At 30.3% G+C, this 15518-nt stretch overlaps 1 protein-coding gene across 1 annotated transcript; it reads right to left on the reverse strand.

Moving 5' to 3' along the window:
• Nucleotides 1-501: 501 nt before the first annotated feature.
• LOC112520171 (29 kDa ribonucleoprotein A, chloroplastic-like) lies at nucleotides 502-3441 on the reverse strand. The gene is made up of 4 exons (XM_025128471.1): nucleotides 3082-3441; nucleotides 2705-2806; nucleotides 1726-2022; nucleotides 502-1373 (listed from the first exon to the last, which is right to left on the reverse strand). The coding sequence occupies exons 1-4, from the start codon at nucleotides 3439-3441 to the stop codon at nucleotides 1311-1313; spliced, it is 822 nt and encodes a 273-aa protein (XP_024984239.1). The 3' UTR covers nucleotides 502-1310.
• Nucleotides 3442-15518: the final 12077 nt, after the last annotated feature.

The following is a 15518-nucleotide window of genomic DNA, read 5'->3' on the forward strand; positions in this document are numbered from 1 at the left end:
CAAGTATGTCTCTATCTATGGCTTGATACAGGAAATTCTTGAGCTTCAGATCTTTCAAAGTCTGTTCATTGATCACCTTTTGTTGTGCATCAGTGGGTAATCTTCCTTCTGYTGGCTTGTTGATCCCTTTCTCGATGAGATCCCAATACTCCTTCGATCGAATGAAATTCTCCATTAGCTTGGCCCAATGATCATAGTGCCTTTCGAATTTTGGTATGGCCGGTACCACAAATCCGCTTGTACTGCTACTCTCTGCCATTCGATTGCCACTTTTTCTTCTCTCAATTTCACTCAAACATCCCCTGGAAGATGGAGCTCTGATACCACGTGTAAGGGATGGTATTATTCACTGATTAAGTCAAGAAAAAACCATACGTTTATTCATACTACTGGGCTCTTTAAATAGAGCAGATACAAGGAAGAGATAAAACAAAYAAAGCTAAAATAACAAATTGCTAAAGAATCGGTCACAATGGAAGACCGAGTTATTCTCTTAGAAAACAGATAAAATCAAATCCCAGCTTGAAGAGGTCAGACTTGACCTATTCTCTTAACAACACTAACAAATAAGACATTAAAAAGACAAGAAAAATCAAATATCGTGTTAGAAAAACCGGGCATTAGGCCAAAGCATGCCATAGGCTTAACATGACGTGAGATGGAAGTCTCGAGACACGGTGATTGTTGCGACGAGCCTTTTGGACAGTGGATAAAAATCAAAAGCACCTGTCTTAAAATCTTCCATTCCATTCATGTCCCACCAATAAAATTAATACAAATCAAATTCTTATTTATTTTAAATTTATTTAAATCATGTTATGTGTATTAATTCAATTGGTGGAAAGGAATAAAACATCAGAGTTTGAGACGATAGATTTTTATCCATATTAGAGTGTTAAAATCACAAAATCGAGACTAAAATGAAGAACGGAGAAATAATATTACAACAATCGGTTCATAATCTCCCCGGCTTTAGCCTAGCGGATTAACGAGTGAGTCAAAGGTCTGATGTTCGACTCCAGGCCCCACCCACCTTCCCTTGGTACACGCAAGATGGCCTATGCCTCGAAGTCCTCACATCTACGCACACCCTTTCATAAGAATTATCACGAAACCAATCAACTTAAAACAGTTGATGGGTCCAGCATCGAAAGTCCCCAAACGTACTTGCAGTTTTTCAAGAATTGGTTGAATTGGTGAAAGCAGGAAATGCCAACTGACTCGACCGTGTTTCAAATGCGCTAAGAAGCACGACGTTGATACGAGCAACAAAATGCTACAAGTTTTCAGTAGCGGTACAAAAAGATCGTTTAGAGTTGACGCCTTTGTTGAGGTTTGGCTACACTAACTCGGATATTTCTGCCATCAAGATCCTGCACCAGAAATTTCAATGCAGTTTAGTTACCAAATCAAACCAAACAAACCCAGTGAATCCCACACAAAAATCTTCAAAATTTATACAAACAACTTTATCCACACAAGACTTGATGATAAACCAACCGCACAGCTCCTAAGATGTATGCAGACTTGATTAATTATATAAAAACAAAAAATAAATGGGGCGGGCGGGCTTGTTTGGACTTCTTTTTATTGTGCGGGTCGCCCATTTTTTTGAGAATGGTTGTCCAAACCCACTTTTCTAAATGGGCTGCAACTAGTGGGTCGTCCTATCCGTAAAAAAATCTTGAGTAAACCTAGAATTTAAAAGATAAGGAGTCCACTTACAACACCATCAAGTGATTCAACCGCCTGATAGGCCTCATCAGCAGAACTGTAAGTCACGAACCCGAAACCCCTTGATCTACCACTATCTTCATCGTGAGATACCTTGGCTTTCATTACATTTCCGTGCTCCCAAAATAAAGTTTCAAGAGCCTGATCATCAACACTCCATGAAAGGTTTCCAACATAAACCGTGTTGGAGATATTGTCACCACGACCATCAATTCTCGGTTCTCTAACGACTGACTTCTTCCTTGGAGGTGGCCCGTAATTGACCCTCAGTTGCCTACCATCAAGCTCCTATGATTTCAAAAGGTTTTAACACGAAAATGACTTACTTCAAATGAAACAAAGATCGACATATAACATGAACAAATGTAGCTCAACACAATGTGAAAATATGTAGAGCCCCATTAGATTACACTCCAAAAGAGCTCTTGAGGAGAGAACGGAGGTTCCAAAAAAATTGTTTCAAGTCTAGTCGATGTAGAACTCAAACAAATATGACAGGTGGGAACAGCACCGACCCCGTAAAGGGGCACGGACCCCTTGACCCCGCCATAAGGCGCCATCCAGTGTACTCCACATCTCCTAATCCGTTTTATAACTTAACTAACAACCCCATTGTTCTCTTGTGAATCCAATTACATAAAATGAACTTTTCACTAAGGGCTTGTTTCTTAGCAGTTTAACGAACTTAATGGGACTCACTTCGGTCAGCTATACATGACTGTTTGACATAGAAAGTTGCTTATTCAGTAGGCTTCTAGGGGGAGCTTTATGCAGAGAGCCAAGTTTTTCCCAAACATGCCCCTCCCAATAAAGAACACGCTCCTTCCGTCTATGAAAAAACTTTCCCAAACAAAAACTTTCCCAATCTATATAGACAGATTAATCCACGACTTTATCCATACCAGACTTACTGAAAAACCAACCAAACAGCCCCTAAGATCACCAACATATATCTCATCAAGGAACTTACATAGCCATCGAACTTCCTAGCAGCTGCTTCGGCTTCTTCACTGGATGACATCTTTACAAAGCCAAAACCCCTACTTCTTCTATTCAATTTGTCATATACAACCTGCAACATATTAGTGGTTGTTTAAAAAGGGGGGAAAAGAGCATCCAACTATTAACCCACTTTTAGCAAGAACATGAGCCAATTTAAGGTATAGTAACAGTAATTACACCGCAAATCCACAAAAACTTCGAAATACAGATCGATTTAATTCAAAATTAGTAAGTATGTAACACAAAATTACATTATTCTACAATAAAAGAACGAAAAATAGATTCAAAAGAGTGAATTAAACATCAATAACGAACAAGAACTATTTTGAAAACAGTAAATTATACCTCAGCCATCTCGACACTTCCAGAACCTTCAAACAATCGAGCAAGAGCTGCGTTATCAACATTAAACGGCAAATTACCCACAAAGAGTTTAAGTTGAGGGAAGAAACGGTGATCCTGTTCTTCATCACGACCGATTGATAAATCGTCATCCAAGTCTAAATCCAATGAAAAGGCAACTCTTGGGACGAATCGAGACGATGGCGTGGCCTCAAAGACATTAATCGAAGTGGATATGGAGAAGAGCTTTGAGATAGGGTTTAAGGAGGAAGAGGAGAGATGGAATGAAGTGGGAATTGTGGTTCTAGAGATTTTGGAGGAAGGTAGAGGAAGAAAGTGAGGGGAAGCTGTAGAGGAAGCCATGACCGTGGTTTATGGGGTTTTAGACAGTTGAAAGAACCTTGCCTGAAGATAAAAGGGAACGAGAAATTTACAAATTTAGTCCCTAAACTTATAGTGATCTTGCAAATTTAGTCCCTAAACTTTATATTGATCTTGCAAATTTAGTCCCTAAAATAGTGATCAAACTTGATGAGATAAAGCATATTTACACCTTAAACAAAACCCTAAATGTAAAAAGTCAAATATTCGTCGTCTTCAACACCACAAATTTTTCATGATTGTTCCTCTTGAAACTTATCATCTTCTCCCTCCGCCACTGATCATGAAAGCGGAGACGAATCGGATCATAGGCATGGAAATGAGACTCGTTATATTGGATAACCTGTCGGGGACGGGGATTTCTTGTAAAACCGGGGACTAGGGATGGGAACAGGGATTCCCGGAAGTTCAAAATCGAGACGGGGGATGGAGACGGGTAACGTTCACCTAAACAGAAGATTAATGGCCACCAAGAACATCCTAAACGTTCACCCAAAGGGCCTTTGACCTAGCAGTATCGTAGCCCTTGGCCTTGTAGGAGGTCAGTGGTTCAAACCTCACCATAGGTGAGGAGGGTGTGTGAGTTTATTTGTTACATTTGTCGTATATAAGTATTATATACTTCAAAAAAAATCCTAAACAAAGGGTATTTAGGTAATTTACACACCCGAGTCAGCCACTTTGGGCCATTTGCTCCATATTCAAAAGAGCCTGTTGGGCTTACAACCTAAGATAAGGCCCATTTTATAAAATATTATTGATCCAATTGTGGTCCAATATACGGAGTATGTTGCTATGTAAGATATTATCATGCTTCATACGTTTTTAGTAAATTATAACAATAGTTTGAAACCCGTATTCACATAAATCTACGTAAAGATATATTTTTTGGTTCATTCAGCAGCTGAAGTTAACGAAAGACCCACTATAAAAAACGCATCTTGTATTCAATCAGATCATAACGTCCCTTTGTTAATTGAACTGCATGCCGAAAACATGTTTTAAGTCATAATATGTCATAACGACCCAGATGAAAAGTAAGGTGTGACATGAAAGCATAATTCGTTTTTATTCAATTTACCCAAACCAGTAACCATAATCTATATTATATTATAAAGTATTTGACAAAAATTCTTAAAAACCGTTTTTTACGCATGAAGTTTGTTTATTGATGCATATTACTTAAAATTCAAGATTACAAGTAAATTGTACGTAAGTACAACTTATCAAAACTTCATTTTAAATTCGTGTAACTAACTACGTATAAACATAATCAAATAGATTATAAGCATCTCATTCTAAAATATAAAAAATTTAAAATATAATTAAGATAATTATTGAGTTCTAACAAAACAATTAATTATTATCTTCATAAAAAGTATAATATTAAACCAAATATAAATTAATTCGTTTTTAAATTTTAATTAAATTATAATAAAATTTTGAATCAAAGAAATTACATAAAAACGAGAACTTATAGTTAATTTAATACTAAGATCACTTGTTTTTTTTCAAAATTTTACGATATTTTCAAATTTATATTTATATTTTATTCAAAAATAAAAATATTTTCTTTTTTTAGAACCACATAGCATCATAATATTGATAGATCCAAAATATAAAACGAAACATTAAAATCAAGATGTATTTCGCTGAATTGCGCGAGTACCCTTCTGGTATTTAAATAAAATATAATTTAAAAAAGAAAATTTAATATTATTAACTCTTCTTTTGCCTTTTCAGATTGACCCAATAATTTCATTATGTATGCTTCCAAAACGTACGGATTGGAATTACATGTCCACTAAATGGGAATGGAAAAAACAAAAACATATAATCATTATTTTACATTAATAATTGAATATTTATCAGATTTTAAAAAAATAAATAATTAAAATTTATAAAACATAGTATTCAATTTCAATAACTTCTTTATTTTTTAAATTATACAGTTTATTATATTATTAAAATATAGTAAATTGATTAAATTAAGAAATTTAAATCTATACTATATTATAAAGTATTTGACAAAAATTCTTAAAAATCATTTTATAAGCACGAAGTACTGTTTATTGATGCATATTACTTGAGATTGTGCATAATTACAACTTATTAAATCTCCATATTTGAATTCATATAACTAATTGCAGATAAACATAATCAAATATTAGATAAACATCTCATTTTAAATATAAAAAATCTAAAATATAATTAGAATAATTATTGAGTTTTAACAGAATATTTAGTTATTATCTATATAAAAATTATATTATTAAACCTAAATTAATTTTCTTTATTAGTAAATCTAAATTAAATTATCATTAAAGAAAATGAATTAAGGAAATTACACCGAAACATAAGAACTTTTAAAAATATTAATTTGATACTGATATCGATATAAATTTTTTCCCAAAATTTTATAATATCTTTAAATTTATATTTTATTCAAAAATAAAATTATTATCGCTTTTTCAAAACAAATAAAACTGTATTATATTGACATAAAAAAGAATAAAACAAAATACTGAAATCAAGATATGTCTTGATGCATTGCACGAGTAGCCTTCTAATATAATTTTAATATTTCAGTACATACTATTAATATAAAAAAATTAATAGCAGTTGTTATAATAGTTAAGTTATCTAATAGTCTTTATTGTTATGATAATAGATTTGGTATCATGTGAGACCAACTTGTTTTTGTGAGCTTCGTGACATCGTTTTTTACACTTGAAACTTCACAACAAATGATGTGAAGGTAACATTCACAGTGTTTTTGTTGTAAATGTAACTTTCACAGTGTTTTTGCTGTGAATGTTTGGTTTTTTTTACCTTCTCTGTGTTTTGCTGTGAAGTTTCAAGTATAAAAAAATGGTCTCATGAAAACAGGTTGGTCTCACGTGAACGCAATCCCTATGATAATAATCTATAGAATAATATTTTATTTTTTAATTAAACATACTATTTTTGGTAATTTAATTAAAATGTTAAAATCATGATTAAAAGTATAAATGATAATAATAGCTTAGATATGTGTACAATAATTTAAAAAGGATAAAGAAAAAACAAACTAGAGGGACCAAAAATGTAAATAAAAGATAATTAAAAGAAAACAAAAATTATCAAGTTGATTTTGATAAGCTAACATTTATTCCTGATAAATTATATTCAAAAGTTATTAAATAATTATAAGGGTACACATATAATACAACGAGATATATCTCAATTTTAATATTTCGTTTTATTTATTTTCATCTCAATCGATGTTATAATACGATTTTATGTAGTTTTGAGAAAAAACGATGATATTTTTATTTTTAAATAACTATAAATATGAAAATATCATAAAATTTTGAAAAAAATAATGATATTAGTACCAAACTAACTATTTAAAATTTCTTTTATTTATATTTCTTTAATTCATTTTTTTATTTTTGGTTTAATAATATAATTTTTTATAAAGATAATAAATGAATATTTTGTTAGAGCTCAATGATTATCCTAATTATATTTTAATTTTTATATTTAAAATAAGATGTTTATCATCTATTTGATTATGTTTATTTGCAGTTAGTTACACGATTCAAACATGAGGCTTTAGTAAGTTGTACTTACGCACAATTTATTTATAATCTTGAATTTTAAGCAATATGCATCAATAAACAGTACTTCATACATAAAAAATGTTTTTTAAGAGTTTTTGTCAAATGCTTTATAATATAGTATAAATATAGATAACGATTAACAGATAAGCGTTCAAATAACAAGTAGATAATTGTCTCTTTGATTGACGACGGCGTTAAATTTAATGTTTAATTATTTACGATGAATTTACATGAATAATAAATTGGCGATAAAAGTACTCATAGACCAAACTTAAATGAGTGGCACATGATTTGTCTGGTCTCCTGCTAGCACCGTGTAACATTCCAAAATTTCCAAATACTTAAATATATCAAAATTAGTATCCCAAGATCAAACACTTACATTGCATCGGAAATAAAATTTCGAATCTTACAATTTATATCACCATCTAAACTTACATACTTGACGAACATACTTTGTTCGATATAACAATGCCTTGATCTGCACATATCCTTCTTTGATGCTAATTTTTATTTATCTCTTTATCCAACTTTTCTTTCCAGTCTAATAGCCGCCTGGGTGAAAAAGTTTTAAAAGAGTTTTGGGTGAGCCTTAGGCCCAGTGAATCCACGGTTTTCATGCATGAACAACAACTTTTATAAAAAACAATTTTCACGAAGATTTATAAATTTAGCATGCCTTGATGAGAATAATGATTTTCAAAAAATAAAGATATTTTAGCGCGTGTCTACATCACAAAGCAACAGCGTCATGGGAGATGTCTACCTCACACAACATTACCTGGCGAAATCACACAACATGTTCGCACTTACGGCTTAGACAAACTCACAAAGCATGCTCGTTTTTACGAATTCAAATTGTAGTACATCCCAATTGACACACAAATACACAAAACACATTTTATAAAAATATCCCACTTTTCACGCATATATTACGTATCAAAAATCTCGAGAAGCTTCAAACAACTTGTGGATAATAAGAAATAAGGCATGCAACCATTTTAAAAACAAATCACGTGTAACTCACTATACATGGCGTAGCCCAAACCGATCTTTAACGTGGCTAGCGTCTCCCCGATTGGTGCCAAACTAGCTACGTTGTAGAGCATCGTCAACTCTCATTACAACGTCCACCGTCGCCTTTTCTCACAATAGTTCTCCTTCTTGACCCCAAGCTACACATAAAGCTACAAACTCCCATTTTATACTAAACCCCATCGGCGGTTTCACGGGATATGAAACGATAAGTCATGATTAATAGTCGTAGGTTTCATGACCATTGGGTTTCCTGTCATTAAATTACATTTAAATTTTTTTTTTTTGGGTTATTACACACCGTGACACACATATCACATATATTGTATTTTCGTATCAAATACGTTGATTTACAAATTCTAGTAGACCTTTTAAGTTGACAATAGACCGATTTGCTCTTATACGAAATGTCAGTTTCACCCTTTAAAGCAAAGGGTTTAGATACACTGGTATTAAACGTAAATTCACTGTTTTTTCATTTCATAAATATAACTGACAACGAGTTATGATATTAATAAAATATACAACAATTTACGGTTCTACACATGAGTTAAAAGTAAAAATGTCGCGTTTTAATATTGCGATAAAGACAACGTGTCAGGATGAAAATGCTGTCATCTTTTCTTAATTAAATGAACTGAAATCATTATAAATACTGATCTGCCAATGAAAAGTAGCAAACAGGGATCAACCCACATTGTTGCGTCCAAGCTTCGATGTGCACATGCATACCTTGAAACCGTGAACATTAGTGATGTTGCTTTTAATAACGAAAAGTACGAACCTTGGTAATATCAGTAGTGACTACCCACAACTCAGACAACTGGAGCACTTATCACGAATTTATATGAGTCATTGCATCTGTAACTTTCAGATAGAGACTTTACAGTTTACACAAGAGCAGTTGAACTCAAAAATGGAATGTGCATCTAAATAAAGTGTAAATAGACAAAGGAGGGACAAAAAGTAATTTTGATGATGTCCGTAACGGTGACATTGATGACGATGGCAATATGTAACTGTCAAAAAAAATATCGTGTATTTAACGTTACTAAATCTCACTTTCACAAGTTGTTACGATATCATTTAACTTTCAAAAATCTATGTAAAAATCATTAGATTTTGTCAACATGGTAAGTTTTTTCGGGTCAAATTATCCAAAGCATTCGGGTTTTAAAAGTACAACGATATTGGAAATACTCTCAAATGATAAACGAGGTAAAAATATATCACGGTTTGGTATAAATTGACTTTTTTTCATTTTTGACAAATTATTTTTATATAAAATCCAATTCATTCGTTAAATATGTTTATATCTAGTGGCAGATACATAATTTTTGCCAAATAAGTGCATCTTAAAGTTGGATAAAAAACGTAAAGTCGTCTGATGTGTTTTTAACAAATTCCACCTTTTTCAAACAACTCTTTAAGTTTTTTGGTTGATTTTCCTTGTATTTTTTGATAACCGAAACACCCTTCAAAGTTTAGCATATGCATATTTCATACACAAATAAAAATTACTTATGAAAATCGGTTAAACGGATGTACGAGACCTCAATCAGCCCCTCGTAGGTCTGTCCTGTTTATATTTGTATGCACTAAAAGGGTACTCGTGCAATGCAGCGAGATAAATCTCCATTTTTAATGTTTAATTTTTATTCTTTGTCTCTATCGATATAACACGTTTTTTATATGGTTTTGATAAAACGATAATGTTTTTATTTTTGAATGAAATATCAATTTAAAGATAGCATAAAATTTTTTAAAAAATATAATCGATATTAGTATCAAATTAACAATTTAATAGTTCTCGTTTTTTTTTTGTGCAACTTATTTAATTCAATTTTTATTATAATCTAATTTAGATTTAATAACAATGTAATTAATTTTGGTTTAATAATTTTTTTTTATAAAGATGATAATTAAACATTACATTAGAACTCAATGATTCTCTTAATTATATTTTAAATTTTCTATATTTAAAATGGATGTTTATCATGTATTTGATTATGTTTATTTGCAGTTAGTTACACGAATATAAAAATGGAGTTTTAATAAGTCGTACTTACGCAAAATTACTAATTTTGAATTTTAAATAATATGCATCAATAAACAGTACTTCATACATAAAATAAATTTTAAGTCATTTAAAGTTACTTGTTAAATGTTTTGTAATATAGTATAAATTAATAAATAAATAAAAACAGTTAAAAGTCATTTAAAATTCAAAATAAAGAAAAATTAAGTGGAAATTAAATATTATCAAGTTACAAATATAAAATACATAACAAATCATGTAATGGTTCACCAAAATACCCCTCTCATTATTGCAGGTGGGGAGAAAACAATAAAATAGAAAAAATATATATTAAATAATGAAAAGCTCAATAAAACAAATATAAAATATTATTTTTTGGATTTTTTATTTATTTTAGTGAATATTATTTTAAAAATGTCAATTTAAAAAATAATACAACGTATGTGTCGAATATAGATTTATAAAAACCCATATTATTAATCAAATATTTAAAATATTTGTTAATAAAAACAATCAAACAAAATTCAAAATATAAATAACAGTTAACAATTAATAAAAAAAATAGTGTGAAAAATAAAGGGAAAATTGCACCAAAATGGAACCAACTTTCACCTTATTCATATTTTGGGGAACTAACTTTCAAAATCGTCATTTTGGGGAACCAACTTTCACTTGATTTTTATTTTGGGGAACCAACTTTCACCTGATTCCTATTTTGGGAAACCAACTNTCGTCATTTTGGGGAACCAACTTTCACTTGATTTTTATTTTGGGGAACCAACTTTCACCTGATTCCTATTTTGGGAAACCAACTTTCAAAATCGTTATTTTGAGGAACCAACTTGGACCTGATTCCTATTTTGGGAAACCAACTTTCAAAATCGTCATTTTGGGAAACCAACTTGCACCTGATTCCTATTTTGGGAAACCAACTTGCAAAATAATTATAGAAAAATAACTAAAATTCATTTCTTTTCAAAAATTAATGCAATAAAATCTATTTTTCATTTCAAATCTCGTTTTTTTWAATTCAGATATCAAATTGAAGATTTTTCGAAAAAAAATCCAAATTATCACGATAAAAATTATTTATTACTAATCCAATAAAAAAATCAATTTAATAGAAAAAAATTAATTGATGCAATAAAAAATAAATATTAAATATCACATTCAAGATTTTTATATCTAACCAATCTGTGTCAATATTAAAGTTTAAATCAAATTTGGTAAATCCAACCAAAAGTTTGATAGAGACCCTTAAATTATCAGTTACTTGTTTAACAGATCAATCATATTCTTAAATAAACAAAAAGTTCGATAGAGACCCCTAAATGACGATTTTAAAAGTTGGTTCCCCAAAATAGGAATCAGGTGAAAGTTAGTTCCATTTTGGTGTAATTTTCCCTTATTTCTATAATTATTTTGCAAGTTGGTTCCCCAAACTAGGAATTAGGTGCAAGTTGATTCCCCAAAATGACGATTTTGAAAGTTGCTTCCCCAAAATAGGAATCGGGTGAAAGTTGGTTCCCCAAAATGACGATTTTGAAAGTTCGTTCCTCAAAATAGAAATCATGTGAAAGTTGGTTCCATTTTGATGCAATTTTCCCAAAAATAAAAGTTATGTTACGAATATTTGTGAGTTTTTTTTTATGAGTTGACTTTTTAATCTAACTTGTATTTTTTAACTTTTTTTTGTACATTTTTGTACTGTTAATTACTTTCAACTGCAATTCATCTACCTTTATTTTCAAATTTATTTTCATTTTTACGAACTTTTACATATATTTAATCACTTTTCATATGTATGAATTTGTTAAAGTTTCAGCCATAATGATAAAATTAAGTAAATACAGATAGATTAACTGAGACCGATTATGTTTAGGTTCGATTGAAAAAAATTAACTATTTATAAGTTATAATACAAGTTTTTTAAGAATTTGTACAAGATTTTAGAGTTTTTTTTTTATTGTATGTATTATTTAAAGTATATTTCAATTCTAATTTCAAAAATAATAATTATAAAAACATGTATGATATTTTTGAGTAAAAAACATTTAAATTTATAAATATAAAAATGGGTCGGGATCGAGACCAAATTTGGGGCTGGGACTCGATTGGTTCTAGGATTTTGGTTGGTACCGGGACTATCGGTATGGGTCTTGTCCGAGACCGATTTTTGGTCATCTCTAGTTATTGGTAGTGTATAACTTTGAACTTATAAGGAACTTACAAATTAATCTGTATTTTTATCCATGTGGCATTTAAAAGACTGTTGAAATATCAATTCCCTAGAGAAGATAGGATGAACAGTTGAATAGATCTTAGTATGGACCATATATAGATGGTAGTTCAATAATTTAGTTACTAAGGTCCCGTTTGGTTTGAAGAAATTAAATGGATTTGGGGGAATTTTGATTTCAAAACCATTTCAATACCATGTTTGGTTTGTTGAATTGTCCGGATTTGAGATCCTTTGAATATAGGATTTTGAAATTCTTAGGGAGTGCTCGGGATTTCGTAGAATTGTATGCAATAAGGTTTAAAAAAATGTTAAAAGCATATGTTTTGTAATAACCGATTAATAAAGATGTAATTCAATTATTTTTATAATTATTTATAAATTTTTTCTATAAATAACCGATTAATAAAGATGTCAAAAATGTATCTTACCCTAATTACTATTTCTGGAAAAACTCCTCGAAATTAAATCCTAAATATAAATAAACGCTTTTTTTTTAATTCCCATCAGGAAATTAATTCAAATAGTCATTTTTTAGAATTGGTTTTTACCTACTAATCATTTTCTCTCCAAATTTATCAAAAAAAAAAAGTCATAGGTCTGCAAAACCCAAGTTCGCAATTGCTTGGAGATCGCCTTGGGAGGTCAGCAAAACCCAGGTCCGCAATTCACCTGATTGGTTTGAGCTTGAGCTCCAAAGTTAAAAAGTGCATGGAGGTCTCAGGTTCAAATATAATAAGGAACAAAAATCCCTTTGTGGTCACGAAGGTTCAAATACTGTGATTCCGTGCTACCTGCAAAGCAGGTGGTCACCCTGAGAATAATATAAAAAAAAATTACATTTCTCACCCAGGCTGGCTAAAAAATTGCGGACCTAGGGCTGGGGATATTTTGATAAACTTTGTAAAGAAGTGGCTAAATGGTTTCTTGGTAAAAACGACTATTTTAATTAATTTCCCTATGACTTTATGTATCATTTTTTTGAAGTATATAATATTTATCTACGGCAAATGTAACAAATAAACTTACACACCCTCCTCACCTTTGGTGAGGTTTGAACCCCTGACCTTATAGAATGCCAAAGACTACGATACCGCTAGACTAAAACCCTTTGGTGACTTTATGTATCATTTGATATAACATCTATTTGAAAATCTATGGAAATATTAGCTTTGTTGAATATTTTGATGATAAAATTAATGTTGAAATCTTTAAAATACATAAACGGTTGGAATTAAATGTATATTTTTTTAAACTGATTTAACTTTTATTTTGAATAAATCATACATGTTATCAACGAGTTAATTCTGAAAATGTTTGGTCACCGGATAAACTGGCAATCAACATGCTTGGTCCGTTGTATTGTACGGTACATTACTAAGACGAAATTTTCAATAACACTGATATTACCTTACCAGTAAAGTTTTATTTATTTATATATTTAATAACAGAGGCACAATCAAATGAGAACCCCGTATAGTAATTAACATATATTTGTATATGGTGAGATGGTTTTTATTTGTATTCGTTTCACAATGTTAAACTTTTTAGTTGCATTTTTGTTTCACAAACACATAAAGCCTGTGTTCGCACTGTAAAACAAGAATATTAATCAACGCACCAAACCCATGTCGTAAATTGAAAAAAAATCACGTGAAATAGCACATGATGCACCGATTCTCAAGGTTATCACGATTTTATTGGTTATCAAATGAATACTCTTTTTTTAATTACGAACTGTTACGGTTTATCGTTTAGTGTACAGGTTTATGATTTACTATTTAGACACAACCATTTTACCTACTTGTTTTAAATCGATTGTCTCATCGTCAACAGTACTTTGGATTCTAACCTTCATCGCTTTGCACAACTGTACTTTTAAACTTATAATTTTACAACTTGTGTTAATCGCTGTTTGTTGTTTGAAGTTTTGAACCAACTAATGAATCATCCAACCTCAATCATGTTTTCTTATTTGACATTTCTATTCAACTTTACAGGGTTGCGTTACTGGTATTCTATCAATAACGACTTTTTACGAGCATCTTGAATATATTTTGCAAAATACGGAAATCGGAGACTTATACCCTTTTTTGTTTCAACAATAAAAAAAGTAAGAAAGAAACGATAAAAATCTACAGATTTAAAGAATCTCCAAATTTTATGATGAGAATAGAGAATTTTTTTAATTGTTTTCACATATAAAAATTATGTTGAAACTGTTCCATAATTCAAAGTTATGATAATCAATTAAATGGTTGGTTGTTTACCTCTTAATAGTTTCATTAAGAGGCAACCTCTGAAACGTCAAGAGATGGATTTTGTTTGGCAAAAAAAAAAGTATGTCTCTTAATGGTTCTGAAACTCTCTGAATGATTTTGTTTATTGGGCATACCTTAACCATTCAGCACCCTAATTTCATTGCAAACATTTACCAAACAATTATATTTCATTTTGCACTATATCATGAGAGCCTCTTAATCATTTTGACTATTTAATCATTATGCGTAAAACCATTCAGCAACTGTCAAACAATCCCTAAGTTGATACATATACTTTGTTTGTTAACATTAATAACATATTTGTACCAAAATAAATTTTCACAATAAAAAAAGACGTACACTTTTAAAATATACAATTATTACACGTTTTAATTAACAAAAGAACAATTTTACCTTTAACTATAAAGGGATAAATTTTATCTACAATAAAATGAAAAAAAATAGACATGTACTTTTATAAACGAATATTTATTTTAATATTTTAAAACAAACTAAAATAATAATGTAAACATTGATATAAGACGAAAGAAGTATCAACTAAAAAATAATTGTCAAAATACCAACGATGACTTGAGATCATGTGAGAACAACCTGTTTTCATAAGGTCATTTAAATAACACCAAACCTTTGCAATAAGACATTGTTAAGAGAATTTTTCATAGGGGCAGCAAAAAAATACCCAACCCAAAATTAGTAGGTTGAGTTGAGATTTCCAACCCATTTAAATAAATGGGTCAACCCGACTAACTCATTTAAATAAATGAGTAAGGTTGAGTTGATTTTTTTGACCTGTTTTCAATCTATTTAAAATATTATATAGTTTTATTTTATTCTTAATGTTATATCTAGTATTCTAATTT

The sequence above is a fragment of the Cynara cardunculus genome (assembly GCF_001531365.2).
Source record: "Cynara cardunculus var. scolymus isolate 2C chromosome LG 10, CcrdV1, whole genome shotgun sequence".
Classification (NCBI taxonomy): Eukaryota; Viridiplantae; Streptophyta; class Magnoliopsida; order Asterales; family Asteraceae; genus Cynara; species Cynara cardunculus.